This window comes from Carettochelys insculpta, chromosome 4 (assembly GCF_033958435.1).
Source record: "Carettochelys insculpta isolate YL-2023 chromosome 4, ASM3395843v1, whole genome shotgun sequence".
NCBI lineage: Eukaryota > Metazoa > Chordata > Testudines > Carettochelyidae > Carettochelys > Carettochelys insculpta.
In genome coordinates this window covers 86,257,821-86,275,172 of record NC_134140.1, presented here as the reverse complement: position 1 = coordinate 86,275,172, position 17,352 = coordinate 86,257,821, and the positions used below count along the sequence as shown (strand labels likewise).

Here is a 17,352-nt window from a genome sequence, read left to right as displayed (position 1 = left end):
GTAAATGAAGGAAACAGAAAATGCAAATGAAGTGCTGATTTACATATCTTGTGTTTCATTTACATAAGCTCTTTTTGAAAGAAAAAAAAAACAGTGTATACATGGCTCTATCAAAAATAAACCCTGTTTTCGAAAGAACCCTTATTCCTGGTATCTTTTAGGAATACGGGTCTTTTGAAAACAGGGTTTATTTTCAAAACAGCCACATCTGCACTGCTTTTTTTCTTTTGAAAGACTCTCTTCTGAAAAGAGATTATGCAAATGAAACGTGAGATATTTAAATCAGCACTTCATTTGCATTTTTGATTTTCTTTATTTGCATTCCTCTTTCGAAAGAGGAATGCAAATGTATATGTAACCACTTTGATTGCAGCCCTGAAGAGAACCATTGCCTAGAGTTATGGCCTTGTCATGGCTAATGCTTTCACTTTTGCAGGACTGTCATCAAAACTGGCCAAAAGGCCTAATGGAGACTCTGGATCTGAGAGGCTTTGTTGTTAAAGAAAAAATAAATCTAAATTATTTGTACTACAAATCTTTATTTATTTGGATCTGAAAGAACTGGTATTCTGATGATATGACAGACTGCATCAGTTACTCCAATTAAAACTCAAAGGCCGTTTCTACACATGCCACCTTTTCCAAAAGTCGCATGCTAATAAATGTCCCCAAAAACGCTAACATTTTCAGGCAGAAGTGGCTTCCGGAAGGAGGATTTCCTTCCGGGAGACACCCTAGGGCCTGCGCCTCTACGTGCTGTTTTGGAGTCTGGAAGAGCATCTTCCGGACTCTGAATCATGTGACTGTATGCCACTGAGACACCAGAAATTTACATCCACACCTCATTAGCATTTTTCAGTCCGTTTATTAGCATGCCACTTTTGGAAAATGTAGAAATGGCCAAAAGGTGCCCAAGAAACCAACATTCTACTTTTACTACATTCATCGGAAAGATTACCTCAGTCATCTAGCCTCCTAGCTTCTATCCAGGTAAGGGTTACAGTAGCCCGAAAATGGCCACAGAAAACTGTGGAAACCTATTGAAGATTGCCTGCTAGGGATCATGAATGGAATCAACCGACAAGAAGAATTCAACCAATTTGAACTAGAATAAAATTCTCCCAATGGACTTCACTCTGCTAAAGAAATCAGAGTTTTACATTACTAGTTGACTAAAATCAGCCTCAATAGATTTCAGTTTGCTTGAATACAAAAACAAGCCTTGGGTGCACATCAAAAAGGCGTCTGGTATAGCTTTGAACATGTCAAATACAAGTTTTCAATCTGATAAAAATTCCATATTAAATATTCCTCTTCCACTGTTATGTTTGGCTGTTGTTTTACCAGGAATGCTAAACAGCACTTCAAATACTTTCTTTATGCAGGGCTTTCAGGAGCATTTAATAGCTATGCTTAACCACGGCTTAAACAAACCTAGTTGTGGCTGAAGCTGGTTAGAGCCAAACTATATTATAACCTACATCTAAACCACACTATAGTGCACCAACCAGGTTGGATCTATTTTAACCACATTAAGCCACAGCTGTTCAGCACTTTTGCTAAACTCAGCTGAAGGCCCTGCATAAAAGAGTCAATATCGGAGTGTACAGTTATAGAAATGCACAAAATGTTAGATTTTAATATAAGTTTAGCATATATGTCTAGAGCCTGATCTTACCAGGTGCTAAGCCTCCCCAGCTTCCACTTGGGAATTAAGGGTACTCAGTCCCTCACAGGAGATCCACTGTAGGATAGATTATATAATAGATAAATTCACTGATTTTCCTTTATAATGCTATCATTCCTATTGTATTTTATTTCAATAATGCCACACAGCAAAGATCAAAAAAACTTTATGACAGTTACTGAACCTGATACTAGGCATACAAAACCTAAGTCTGTTGGCAACACTGCAACTCTGGTCTCCTTTTTAAATTACACAATGATACTCAAAAGTTTTTCTGCATATTTTCTGACGAGGATCTTCTTGACTTTATCAAACAAGTTCAGAGCTTTTTCTCCAACTGATCTTGAATTCTCTGTAATGAGAAATAGCAAATTATATTACTGTAAGTTTCATGTCATGTGAGTTTGGGATTTTCCTTTCTAGTCTCAGAGGCTTGTTAATGGATTTGTTGCTGCCTCAGGAGGTTTATACCCCTGAAGTGAAAGGAGATTAACTGATCAGCAATGAAAAATTGGCTGGCCGCAAATAGAAAAAAGAATGTGAATTTATGTCATTGTCAGTTTTGTGAGAAGGAAGAATATTGTATTCGGACAGAGCACAACAAAAAAGACATTCAAACAGCTTGTGGAAAGTCAGAGCAAATTGTTCTCCACTGCGAGTTTTTGGACAGCCAATGTGTGCCTGTGGACTGACGCTTTGCAAGTGTTAAGAAAAGGAAAATTACCATCTTGGCAAGAATTATCAGAAAAGAAATGAAAATCTTTGCAAGAATTAAAATAAGCAATGCTATTTTTAGCAATGCACCACCAACAGGCAAAAGATATTTTAGCCAGCAAAATATAAAATATCTGCCAAAATACACAAGTAAATAAAATATTGGATTCTGCAGCTGGAAAGTAAGGAAATATACTAAAATATCAGACTCTCAAGCTACGAGCAAATAACAGAACTAGGAAGTATCAAAATCAGACTATCATTAGCTGCAAGGCATTCTCCAAATTGAGGTAATGTGTACCTTTCTGTTACATGCTTAATAAACTCGTCAAGCTGAGTTATCTGAGTTCTATGTAATTATTAAATTCCAAACCATAAAACATATTCATTATCAATTGACTATTAGGTAACAGGCCTACAGAGTTTAGAATGGGGGCAAATACTGTACCACAGTGGATCTTGAACTGGGGTCTGCAGAAATGGTTCACTGGTTTCCAGAACATCACTTGTGCCTTTAATGAACTCTGTGAAGAAACATGAATTAATACTTTAAGACATATGACTTGCTTAGTAGCATTTAAGCTAATCCAACGGCTTCTGTGAAAATTCTGCCATACAGCATATAATAATAAAGGATAGAAACTCTTAGGCGATGTTTATACTAGGGAAATAATTCAATTTCAGATACGCAGTTCTAGGTACGGCATTTACATAGCTAGAATTGACATATTCGAATCAACTTATTTCCCTAGTGAAGACTTAGCCTGTATAGTCTCGTGTTCATATCTCTTAATCCACATGATAGCGTGGAGCACAGGGGTTGATGGCTGGGCACGGAGAGATCGATTTTGCTGCGTCTTCACCAGACGTGCAAAATTGAACTCCAGAAGATCAACTGCCAGCATGTCGATCTGCCAGTAAATACAGACAAGGCCTCAGATTATAACAAGATAGCGTGCACATCACCACACAGAATACAGGAAATGCAGAACTGTTTTTACCCACACCAAAGAAGTTAATGTACCTATCCTTAGTAGCATAATCATGGAGTGTAGCAAACTCTTGGATTCCCATCGCTATAACAGTGCAAGTTGTGGAATTGGTTGAAGTCAGACAGAACAGCACCTCTCACTCAGTACTATGAAACTTTCAACATACACACTTTTACTCACTATCTCCTTCTATTAGCAATGTATGCAACTAAAAGAAATGAATTTTCTACAATTAAAACTAAACCAGATTAAGCCTCATTTCGCATTAACACTGCAAGTCTATCTTAGGTGGCTTGTCCACTATTATTGAGACAAGTTACTTACTCCAGCTAAAACTTCCTCTGGCTTGGTCTACAGTGCTACAGAAAATCGACCCGCTCATGGTCGATCTTCTGGGGTTTTCTTTCACACATGCATGAAACAGAGCTTTCTGGGGTCAAAGTCAACCCTGGAACTCCTGCGAGTGGTGAGGATTAAGGAAGGTCGATGGGAGAAACGTGCCCATCAACCTTCTTCTGTGTAAACAGACGTTAAAGTTGACCACTGATAATTCGATTTTAGTTATGCAATTGGCATAGCTATAATTGTGTATCAGCAGCTGACTGCGATGTCTAGTATAGATATACCCTGAGACAGACCAGGCCAAAGTTACCAGCTCAGATTCTTTTAGCAGCAGGCTGGAAGTAAGTAATCCTGAATGAATTCTATTTGGGTATAAGGGAGCCTAACACAAATGCCTTCCATATCACCTCTGAATTTGACCTTGCAAGTCCCAAGCCCCATAAGCAGCTGACAACACTGCATTGTAGTAAGATGTCAATAAAGGCCAACAAACATAATCATGCAAGGCCATTTTTACATTGGCACAGCAGCACACTGATTTCAAAGGGATCATGATGTTGTACAACCAGCAACAGAGTGGTCATATGAGCATGCATACGTTTGTGGAAAAACATGTAAATGTATCAGAGAACAACAAAAAGTCTTGTGGCACCTTATAGACTAACATATTTTGGAGCATAAGCTTTCGTGGGCAAAGACCCACTTCATCAGATGCATGTAAATGTGTGTGTCTATATCCGTCCATCTGATTGGCTAGATACCTACAAAAGTGGTAGGGATGCCCACCTGATAAATGGTGGAATTATGTGATTAAATTGTAGGTTTGTACATTTTGAGCCTTTTGCCTGAACTTGTTCACTGATCTATTTCTGCCACTGTAATATTCCAAACATAGGAGATGATTCAAAATGCCAGAACAGCCAGTCACAAACATTTTTGTCTCCCAACAGTTTATTCTTTTCAACTGGGAAACAGTCAGCTCTAAACTAGTAGTATGTTCAAGGTTTTATGCTGCACTTGTGACCTATTTGGGCTACAAACAGGAGCTCTATATTACTGGAAAGCTAGGAATCCCACTGACATACAACTATTGTTTCTAGCTCTAGATGGTCTTGCAATACTAGCTATTTGAGCTGTGGGATTTTAAGTATATTAAAAAAATCCTATCTTAGGAAATAATTAGATGTTTCTCTCTTTTGTCTTAAATGCCCATGCACACAACTGATGGGACAGGTGGAAGGATAAGAAATCTGACACCAAGAAAACTTTTCAAATACTCTGTAAATGTAATTTTCAAAAGCATTTCCCTCCCCTGTCAAAGAGGTAACGTATATGAAGATACCGATGGTGGTGATTGAGCTGAACGTTTTACTGGCTGATCTAAGCAATAACCTTCTACACAACTCAGCCAAGGCTTTCCCACTAGTCAACAGTGAGACCCTTTCATACGTAGGCCAACATTTATATTGCACGATACCATCATGCATTTCTCAGTTATTTTGTGTGTGTATAAATATGGTCTGATAGATATATAGCTGGACAGACAAATATTGGTGTGTATGTTCATATATGACATACATAAGACCTTTTGTTTTCAGATTTTACTGAATTTTACCTGCAATTTCCTGGACTTTACAAAAGCTATTATCTAGAGGTTTTTTTATTATATATTTTCACCTAATTTTGGACCCTTAAATACCTGAAAATACTGATTAGATAGCTGTGTTTGTTAACAATAAATTAGTCTAAGCGTAAATGCAAGGCTGTAGTGCCAGAATTAGCAAAGTACATATGCCCTACACTTGTGGGAGGGATAGCTCAGGGGTTTGAGCATTGGCCTGCTATGCCCAGGGTTGTGCGCACAATCCTTGAGGAAGCTGTTTGGGCCAAATACATTTAAAAAAGTCTGTCATGGAGAGTGCTTAGTGCTGCCAAGGGAGCAGGGGACTTGACTCAATGACCTCCTAAGTTACCTTCCTGCTCTATGAGAGGTATATTACCATATATTTATTTTGCTTACAAAAGATTTCCCAATTTTTTCAGTCCCTATAGATGAAATGTAACTGAACACTTTCTATTTAAAAGCAGATTTGGCCTTCTTTTTTAGTTATGTGGAATGACTTACTGTAACAGACAGCCTCGAATTTACATGGCTATCAGTATGCGTATGCCAGCATTTGGGTCCCATTAAAAAAACATACCAGATTCCTCAGAATAGATTTTCCATTCTAGAAGGAGCAATGGCCTCTTGTTAACCTGCTGCTTTTTGTGGTCCATCCATCCCCCTATATTAACCCTGCTATTTACCCACAAGCTGTGAAATCATTTGTTTGCACTGTTTGCTTTTGTTTCATCCTGTTTTAAATCTTTGTAATAACACCAATTACATTTCTAGGAAATTGTAAATAAAATAAAAAACTGAAAAAGAGGGGTCTTGTATATACATTAAGAATTTTTGGTGTATTATAATTGCTTCTTCACTGGTAATTATAATTATTGGAACAAATTTTCAGAGCGCCTGAGCTCTTGGCAGCTTCATTTGTCCTCAATGGGAACTGTTAAGTGCCAAACACTTTTGAGAATTTAGCTACTTAATGGCATCTCTAAATGGGAGCTGAGCTCTTCTGAAAATACAGCTCCTTTTTGGTTTGGCATCTTTCGTGTGCACAGAATTTTAGAGACACAGGGTGAAATTCTGGCCCCACTGAAGTCAGTGGTAAAACTCCAGGGCTATGTCTACATTAGAAGTATTTGTCTACAGAAGTTACTGTCGGAAGAGATGTTCTGACAAAACTTCTGTTGACAGATTGCATCTATACATAAAAGCAGATCGACCTTTTGATTCACTCTGTCAACAAAAGGGCCCCTGGAGCATCTACACCACTTTTTTGTTGACAGTTTCTGTTGACAAAACACAGTTTGGTTATACATGCTCTGCGATTTTGTTGACAAAACCCCAGTTTTGTCTTCAAAACTCTCTAGTGCAGATGTAGTCTAGCTGGCTTCAGAGAGGACAAGAGTGCACCCAAACTCCATGAGATCAGGAGCTTTTAGTAAAAATGAAATATGTAACATTTGTCTTTTAGACTGTATACTCTGCAGGGCAGCTGTTGGGGCTTAATGATAAACTAATAATAAAATGAAACTTTTCAACAGCCTTCTTGCCTGATGTGGGAATCCTCCCCCCAGAAAAGAAGAAAAGACATTTTCAGACACAGGGAAGGAAGAGGACGGAGTGATACTGACAACAAATTTTATGCAAATGTTTTTATTTCAGTGGACGTGTTCGTGGCTCTGCTTGTACATGAAGAAGCAAAACAAAGCAAACTCTGAACCAAAAAACAAGCAAAAAGCAATCCATAATTTGGACTATATTGGAAAGGAATTAAATTTTGAATTTTGGTAGATTTTACTATTAATTTACATGAAGTGCTTGAAATATTCAAGTATAATATGTCACGGAAAAAAAAACAATGGTGCTATTGTATTATATCTATTTGCATATATATCTTCACACTCACACCTGCACAACAAAAGGTATACAGCAGATGTTTGAGTTGTTCATATCTGAATTTTCACCCCATTGCTAAATGTTATATAGGTTGGATCTCCCTGGTCCGGCACCCTCAGGACCAGGCCAGTCCTGAATGAAGGAATTTGCTACAACAGGTTGTTCCCCTGCTTCCAGCTCCTCAGCACTTCTGGCCAGCTGGCATCCTGCCACTGGTCCCTCCAGGACTGCTGCAGCCCCAGCTCCCAGCTCTGCTGCTGTGGCCCTGGTCCCGCCTCCCATTTCTGCCATGGCAGTCCTGGCTCTCAGCTGGAAGTTGGGGCCACTGAAGCAGCTGCAGCAGGGTGGGGAGCCAGGCTGACACTACTTGGCAACCAGCAGCAGCAGGGACTTCCCCATTGCCGCTGGGCTCCTGACTGCAGCTCCCTGGCCACTGTCGAGTCCTCTTCTGGCTGCCAGGCTCCCTGGTCTGGCAACATCCTGCTGGTCCACAGATATTGCTGGACCAGAGAGTACCAGATTTCAGAGGTGCAACCAGTACTTACAAAGTAATAACATAAGGCGTATACTGCATGTTCATTATACCTTATTCTATTTGATATAAAATATTCCACATAATTTGATGCACTATTACCAATATGGCATTTTCTGTTAGCCATATATTTCTAAAACTTACCCATCACATGCTATAATTTATATATCATCAAGGTGGCTTAATCCAAATGAAGAGGTATGACCTATTATTCTCATCTAAAAATGACTTACCTTTTGAAATTTCATGGAACTGTTCTTAGTTATAAGCTGTAAAATGTTATGGTGGGGCAGAAATAAAAATATACCAAAAAATCACACAATCAGCTAAGTACACATATCCTATATATACAAAAGGGTTTCTAATGTTTTCAACACCGATATAGTTAACTTAATGCACAGATTTGGCCTCCTCTTTTAGCTATGTATTTTGGGTGGTATGCTGAAAATAGATGCAGTTGTACTTGGTGGTTTTATGAAGACAAATATTAATGAATTTGTATAATTTGGGCATGCAAAGCATTTTAGCACACACATTATATTCAGAGTAAGCAGTAAACTGTGTATAAGGGTTGTGTCAAAGTTTACTCAATAGGGCCTTTAGTAGGTAATGTAACATTTCTCGAACAAATCAAAGGTATTGTTCCATGCTCACATGAATATACAGTAGCTATTATCTTAAATTTAAAACTGACTATGAGCAGCAAACACACTGGAGGGATATGAAGGCCATATTGTATCAGTGGTGTCTGCAGAGATTTTCCTTGCTGAGTTATATGTTGCAGTTGAAAGCTAAAGGGATTACTTTTGAATAGTCATCACAAAGGTTGATTATATTCGTATATCATTTAGCTGGGCCCTGCAGGCTATTATTCCATTAGCTATGTTGGCCTTGTACTGTCAAAAAGTTGATCATGCAATGTAAAAATACTGTACATTCTCTTAAGCTGTGTAAAGTGATTGAGAACCATAGAGCAGTCTGTTAAGAGTCATGTACCCTTATACTAAAGATAAAGAGAATTTACAATAAATTCCTGCAAAATGGAGGATAACTTGTCATGCTTGAAATAAACATATGATTCTATTTCCCATTTTAAATTGGTGCAGACTCATTTTTACTAGGCTAATCATACCAGTGAAACAACATATAAGTATCAGAGAGGTAGCTGAGTTAGTCTGTATCTTCAAAAACAACAAGAAGCCCTGTGGCACCTTATAGACTAACATATTTTGGAGCATAAGCTTTCGTGGGCAAAGACCCACTTTGAAAGGCTATGCTCCAAAATATCTGTTAGTCTAAAAAGTGCCACAGGACTTCTTGTTGTTTTTGAATATATTATTATGAAATTGTTTGAAGTGTATTATTTTTAATCTTATAAAAGATTAAAGAGACTTGAAGAGCTGTACCATAAATCAACTAGTTTTGAGCTACATACCTGCCCAAAATTTTTTTAGTTAAAAAAATGCTGATTAGGATCTCTCTGTATATATCTTATATATATATATATAAGGTCCTATCAGCATGGCACACACACATATGTATATGTATATGTATATACACACACACATTTTAATTGTTTAATATGAAGGAGATCTTTATCTGCAGAGTGTCCATTTTGTGGATTCTTTAATTTTGTTTGAGACTAAAACATGAATATCACACGAGACTGAAAACATCTTACTTTCTGCCGTGCCGTGTAATCATGGAGTGTGTCTAGGTTCTGAAACAGGCAAATGTTTTCATTGGGGAAACAATAAAAAAGAGCCAAGTTAGCTAATCACAGTATTTATTAATTAATTGTAGGTATTTTTAAGAGCCACATGTAACAGAGATGAATTTTGAACATCACACATATGTGGTGGGGTAAGAAAGGGGATGGGAAATTACTCAATAGTATTTAAAATAAGTTTGTGGCTCATTATTTACTTTAATACAAGACAGTTGTAGGCCTGGCTGGGCATATTTCAGGCTTGGTGAGCAGGCACAAAAAGAGAAACAACAGAGTCAGCTCAGTTAACTTAGCTTTCAGATCCTCCTAGGCCAATTTGTTAAAAATAAAAATAAATAAATACAAGACCCTTAGGGCTTCTGGCCTAGTTAGGAAGGAGACAGCTCTTCTTTCATTAGACAAAGATGTTTAATTCAGCTTGTAAAAGTGCTTTATTTGGTTCTCTTTTGAGCTTACGTATTATACAGGGCAATGAACGAGTCTTTATGAGCACAGATGGGAGCCCTAAACAAATTACAGGAGAGATACCGAACGGGTATGTTTATTTGATTAAAGGTTTAACAGTTGGGGAAAGTTTATGAATTAGAAGCAGGACTTATTTTATGTCCTGTTATGGGGAGACACTCTCGAGACCGTGAAAACTGTTTGCACGTTTTTTTTTTAATTAGGAGGGAAGGCCTAAAAGGCTCAGTCAAGAAAGGAATTATTCAGACGTGATACTTTAAAAATTTTCTATTTCAGTATTTCAACATTTTCCAGCAGCACAAAGCAGTTTGAAAGTCGGCTAAACTATCTGGTTGGGCAATCTCTACTGAGCAGGCACACAGCTAGGCTTTGTCTATACTAGCTCCCAACTTCGAAGGGAGAATGGTAAGTAGGGTGTTGGGAGATTACTAAAGAACTGCTGCTGTGCATATGCAGCACTTCATTAAGCTAATTCTCCCCCGTGGCAATTCTGAAGTGGCAAACTTTGAAGGGCTGGCTTGCAAGTAAAATTTTGAGGAGTAAAGGGACTTTGAAGTAGCCCGGGCGCTTTGCAGTACCAGCGCGTTAGCCATGGCTACACGCAAGCCGGCACTTCGAAGTTTGCCGCTTCAAAGTTGCCTCAGGGGAGAATAAGGTTAATGAAGTGCTGCATATGCACCGCAGCACTTCATTAGTAATCTCCTGACACCCTACTTACCATGCTCCCTTCAAAGTTGGGAGCTAGTGTAGACACAGCCCTCGAGTATTTTCACTTTTCTTCAGTTCTGAGGAAAGGAATGTGTCAGAGTACGGGACCATGGGTGGAATGCCCTTATGCTCCCAGATGGCAAAACAGTCTCGTGGGGGTGCTTATTAGCCATCACAACTTAAAACAACTCAGATTTTTCCTGAATGGCAGTGGAAGCCAAACTGGCCCCAGCTTGGGCCCAGGATTTGGGGGAGGGGATTAAAAGGGTGGCATAAAACACTTCTGCTCCAACCCTGAGCACAGCTTGGCCACAGCTGAAGATTCAGCCCAAATCATTAAGATTTTTTTTTAATTAAAACAGAATTTTGCTCAAGGAGCTGCCTCTATTATTGAGGAGCTTTCTTTTCAAATTTTGAAGATATCTACATTTGTTTTCACATAAATAAAGAAGTGTAGATGGCACATACAGCTATTTTTACAAATGCATGAATTATGTGTATGTTATTAATGTGCTACATAATTTGAGAAATGTGAATAAAATATACCCATCTCATGAAGAGGCAGAGAAGTAGCAAGAACTCCAGGGCTTTGTCTACACTTGCTTTCCTGTTTCGAAAGAGGCATGCAAATGAGGGAAATCAAAAATGGAAATGAGCTGCAGAGTTACATATCTGACACCTCATCCGCATATTCTTCTTTCTAAAGAGTTTCTTTCAGAAGAAGAAAAGCAGTGTAGACACAGCTCTTTCGAAACTAAACCCCATCTTTGAAAGAATCCTTCTTCCCTTCTTTTATGGGAAGAAGGGCTCTTTTGAAGATGGGGTTTACTTTAGAAAGAGCTGCATCTACGCTGATTTTCTTCTTTTGAAAGAAAAATATGCAAATGAAGTGCCAGATATGTAAATCTGCACCTCATTTGCATGTGCATTTTGAAATTGTATTAGACAATACAATTACCATAGCTAATGTGATAAGCATACTATTGCTGAATTCCTATGCAAAAGAAACTTAACTGATGATTGCCACTTATATTGCAATATAAACAACACATCTCACATCACCAGTGCATAATTAACAACATGGAAATAACAAGCTAAGGTTAGAAATACAATTCCCTTACCACCTAATTCGTGCCAATACCAATAAATAGAAGAAGTCTCATTCACTGTCCCCTAAAGCACCTTAGATCTGGTCCTGTAACAAAACCCTCCAAGAAACTGCTAATTGTAAACCAACTTTATGCATTTAATATACAACTGTGTTTCACAGCTGTCATAAAACCTTACTTTAAACTCAAATAAATATTGTACTGAGTCTGGGCTTGTATACACTCATAAACAATTAAAACAAAACAGAGTAACAATTCAAAACTATATTAACATCTTACAATCTCCATCTTTTGCTATGGAGCAAAATAATTAGAGACTTATTATTAGATACAACAAGCCAAGAGAGAAAAAAAATCACTAATGACTTCTGAGGCCAATTTCTGGATGCCTAATGTGAGATGTCTTCAAGATATCTGATTATTATCCTTTGAGGTGTTTCAAGAGGCATATCTACACTTCCAGGAAGATTGACCCAGTCAGGGTTGATCTTCCAGAAACTGATTTTGTGCGTCTGGTATAGATAAGCAAAATCGATCTGTCTGGGGTTGGCAGTCGATGCCTATACTCTTCACTACCATGAGGAGTAAGACAGGTTGATGGCAGAAACACTCTCATCAACCTCCCTTAGTGGAGACAATCAGGTAAGTCAATTTCAGATACGTCGATTCTAGCGATGCAATTGCCATAGCTAGAATTGCATATCTGAAATTGACTGTACTCCCTAGTGTAGACTTGGCCAAGATAAGGAAGACCTCATCAGTCCAGGGGTGGGCAAAACGTTTTGATGAGGGGGCACTCCAAGAATTTGGTAAGAGGTCAAAGGCCACACTTTTCTAAGGTATTAATGGAGGGGATACAGCAGTGGTGTCCAAAACAAAATGTAATAATCGCCAGAGCCCCCACCCCACCTGCCAGGTGCCCCCCCAACCAGGTACCTTATCACCTCCCACAGCCAGGTACCCGCTATCTCGCTCAAATGGCCGGTGATTCACTGGAACTGCTGCTGGAGCAGGGCTGCACGAGCTGTCCCACCAATCCAACCAATGTGAGCCACATGAGCCACTCTAAGCCACACCATGTGAGCTGCCCTGCTGCAGTGAGCCACGCCACGTGAGCTGCCACACCGCGAGCCACCCCACAGCCCTGAGCGAGCTACAGGAGGAGCTGCCTTCATTGCTGCCACCACATGCTTGTCCCACCAAGTGATGGGGTGCGTGCGCAGATGGGTGGAGGGGGCTCCATGCATGCTGCTCTAATGAGCCACTTCACTGCACCATAGTGTCCAGTTCACCGCATGTGGCGAACGGACAGCATATTGAACACTGTGGGGCTACAAGGTCTGGGAAGAGGCTGCTGTAGAAAGGAGCTCAGGCCAGACTACTGGCATGCAGGAGGGTGTGCGGGGTCTGGAAGGTGGTTTGGGTGCAGGAGTGGATTTGGACCTGATGGAGGAATACAAGAGAGGGTGCATGGTCTGGAAGGCAGTTATGACCAGGACAGTGGTACAAGTGGTGCAGAGTGTGACCTTGGGAGTTTGGGTGTGGGTGGGATTAGGGTGCCAGGAGCAGGCTCTGGCCACGAACTACTTACCTCAGGTGGCTTCCAGCCAGCAGCCCAGAAGGACCCTTGGGCAGCCTTCCTGCCTGCCTCACCCCCACATGCCACTTAAAGTAGCCATGTGGGGAGAAGAGCTCCATTAGATGTCTGTGCCTGTAAGCATGGCCCAGACAACTCCCATTGATCAGTTTGCAGTCAATGGGAACTACAAAGACGGGGCTGGGGATGAGGCCAATGCACAGAGTCCCCTCACCTCCCACAGGGTGTGCGGCATGAGGAGATATACATGCTGGCCTCAGCAGCTGGCAGTTTTGAGCAGCATATGGGGCTATGGCAGCCCCGGGGCCTGCTTGACGGTCCCACTTTGGTAGCCCAGAGGATTGTGGCAAGCCAAACTTGAATGTTTATCTGGCCAGATCTAGTCTACAGCCCACATTTTACCTGCCCCTGCATTAATCATTACTAAATATTTTCTCATTTGCTGTTGCTGAATTGTACTTTATCATCATCCTGATTTTCAAATGCAGTGACAGATCATGCTGATTCAACATAAATGTCCTCGATTTTAGCTTTCTTTTGCTTTTTAATCCAGTGCTCTGTTAAGTCTCACTGAGAATTTCCTATTTTGGAAAAAATATTCTATTATTTGTTTCCAAAATGTGGCCCCATGGTTTCTTAGCCCCTAAAGGCCTTCCACATTTTTAAGTCCTTCTGCCTTTTTGATGGCAGATATTTCTTTCATTCAGCATCTCCAGTGACTACTTTGCCCAGTGGCTTCCAAACTGTTTGCCATCTCGGTATTTGGAGGACACTATAAATTAGTGTTTTGCTTGGGAATTTGTCTTCCAAGATTTTAGCCAAAGATATCTTCTGGGTACAGAAGTTGAAGCCCGTGAACCTGAGAAAAATTTAGCAATGCATCTGCTGCAAAACAGAATGCCAGGGAGATTTTGTAAGCTTTATGTCTTTGAAGGAATCTTACCATGAGAGCATCCATTCAGGCTAAGAAGGTGTGAAAGAAGAAGGTAGAAGACAATGATGCTTTCAAAGCAGAGGCAGAATCTTTACAATCAAACTTTACAGGAGAATCCATTTTCCTGTATTTGAGCTCTTTGAGGGAAGAAAGCTTTCCTCTTCAGGGATCACCTTTTTCTCTAAGATTCATTTTACACTTCCCCCACCCCTTCTGTGTGGAAGACGGACTAACCACCTTCACTGCAATAGACTCCCACAACCCACAAAGGGCTCTTTGTGGATCCAGGCAGGCAATCATGATGTGCAGCATCCTCCAAAAGGCCCCATGGAGCTAAGGGTAGAAAGTTAATATATTATCTCCCAGTGATGACAGCCTTCATTGTCTAAATGTTACATTTTCTGACAGGCACCTAAGTTAACAGATTCCAAGGCCAGAGGAGACTACTGTGATTATCCAGTCTGAGTTTCTGTATAAGACAGACCACAGAACTTTCTCCAAACTATCCCTAAAGTACATCTTTTCGAAAAACATGCAATCTTGATTTAAAAATCACCAGTGGTAGTACAGGAGCAGGCCCTGCATCCTCCACTGCCACCTCCTCACCACAAAGGCAGAACAACAGGTAAGAAACTTCTGTATAGTGAACTTTGTGGAGGTTCCATGCCTGAATTTTTCCACCAGACCGTAAGCTTAGACCCAATGCTCATATTTAGGCCTGACACTGCAGCATCTACTTTTAAAAAGGTAGGCAGGTTCTTAGTTTAATCTGTTAGTACAGCACAGAATTTTAGGATTTAATGGGGCTGGTCTTACAGACAGACTAAAGTGGATGTACATTGGTTGGACCATGTGAGAAAGGTGATATTGTCACAGCCCATCTTTTCCTCTTTCTACAGATAATGACAGGACTCAAGCCTTCAGACCAGTCAGTCCAGAGCTTTTCATGAGAAACAGCCTCAAATAAAAGAGATTACACTGAACAATGGAAATGGATGTTCTGTTTATTAGCAGTCAGCATATGACTTGTGAACTGCTTTAGAACGTGACAGCTATTTTTACATTGCAGAGTTTTACAGCTACTTTCGAACATCATAAAGATTTTTAAAGAACATGTAAGAAAGTTATAGAATTTAAAAATAAATCCTTTACCACTATGTCCTCAGCTGATGTAAAACAGTGCAGCTATACTAAACCAATGGAACTACGTCAGCTGAGAATCTGGCTCTGCATATTTGAAATTGTGCTCTATCAAAAGAACTATTAACTATATAAAATAAAGTACTCTAATAATTTAAATTTTCTTTAGCTTATGCCATATAAATTACATTGTTTGCTCGAGAAAATCTGGAAGGTGTTTCCAGAGCAAATAAACATATTTGTTTAATTTAACATCAATGGCTACCACTCATCACCAGACCTGTACTATGGTGGGAACAGCAGCCTTAGTAGTCTGTCATGTCCAACGATGATGTCTTGAGCTTGCATAGGCTTATTGGCTATGGACTCGCATGTGGCTGAGGGGTCCAAGCCTTGAATGGCATGGACTTTTACAGCAGGGGACAGGGAATTGTCCTGGCTCTATCAGTTCGGTTGCAACTGCTGCTTTCCTCCTTTCATGAGCATCAGTCAGGTGTATGCATTGCTGCTCTCCGAAGTTGTCATATATGTGTCATACGAGAACACACCAACCTGTTCAGCCTTCCGCATGCTGCTCTAGCTGCTTTGGCTTTAATCCAGCATGAGCAATGTTGGCCTTCACGCAGCCTTTATAGTTCTTTCGAGGCCTACCTTGATTTTTTTTTGCTCTGGGAGAATTCACCGTAGATTTGTTGCTTAGGGATTCTTGACTCTTGCATTCGTATGACGTGCCTTTTCCAGCGACCTGGGCTTTCAGATTCATGGCTTCAATGCTTGTGGCTCCTGCTCAGTCCAGGACTTCCAGGTTTGTGACTCTGTCCTGCCATCAAATGTGCACTATTGACCTCAGGCTGCGTGTGTGGAAGCGCTCCAGCAGTTTCATATGTTCTCTGTACAAGGTCCAGGTTTCACATCCATACAGGAGACTGGTCAGGACTACAGCCTTGTACACTTTCCGTTTAGTGGACTGTCGGATATTGTGCTGATTCAACACTCATGCTCTCAGATGTCCTAGTGCCTGGCTGGCCTGGAAGATCTTGGCATTGATTTCTTTGTCAAGAGAGACATCATTGGCTATCATGCTGCCGAGGTACTTGAACTCGTCTACTGTTTTTAACTCTGCTCCTTCAGTAGAGATTGAAGCAGGGAGAGCTTAAAGAATTAAAATGCTAACTTCTGACAATGCTCTTCCCGTTGCTGAGTAGTGTTCTCTTGTGAGGAGCTCTGTAGATTGCTTTAATGGAAGGCCAAGCCAATATACTCAGTAATATCAACAGTAGTATCTTCTACATGCTTCTTAAGCAAACACCTAAACTCAGCATGCACAAAAGGAGCAGGGTGGGTCACAAGCAGTCCTGCCTATCAGAAAAAACATGAGCTTGAAAAGGTTTCTTTGCCTGATTCTAACTCTCGTGGTGAACTGCTTGCTGTGTCTCTATCTAATTTTTAATCTTTGCTTCTCTATTTAATTTCTGGCTGCTTTGGAGACCAGTTGTAATGTAGCAGCTAAAAAATATCCCCATGTACTCGTGGGCCTCCCTGAAGACCACTAACTTGACATGTAGGCCATGACAGCTGAGCTTAGACTAGTAAGAAACCTAATCCAGGGTTTCCATCATGTCAGCTGTTGCCTTTATTTCATTACACTTCAGCTCAGCCCCTAATGGATTCAGCTTCATAAAGTCAGAAAAAGGGGAAAAGAAAGCAATTTATTCATGTTTCACCAGAGCTCACAGAAGACATGAAATTTCTCTAAAAATGCAAATCATTTTGTGCCACACAAGTGAGACTGGGCGGCTAAAGCTCTTAGAGGAAGGCTGTTTCCCAGGGCTAATGTTTTTATACCCAGTCATTGAATAAATCGATTTCTTTATTATAACATCTCCTTCACT

General features: G+C 40.2%; 1 protein-coding gene across 1 annotated transcript in view; it reads right to left on the bottom strand.

The window, feature by feature from the left end:
* Positions 1 to 221: 221 nt before the first annotated feature.
* TTC29 (tetratricopeptide repeat domain 29) overlaps positions 222 to 17,352 on the bottom strand; it is a 598,163-nt gene continuing 581,032 nt past the window's right edge. Inside the window, exons 11-12 of the mRNA XM_074993216.1 lie at positions 2,850 to 2,925; positions 222 to 2,039 (exon numbers count right to left, since the gene is read on the bottom strand). Of these exons, the coding sequence (XP_074849317.1) occupies position 2,039; positions 2,850 to 2,925 (77 nt within the window). The 3' untranslated portion in view covers positions 222 to 2,038. The remainder of the gene's footprint in view (positions 2,040 to 2,849; positions 2,926 to 17,352) is intronic.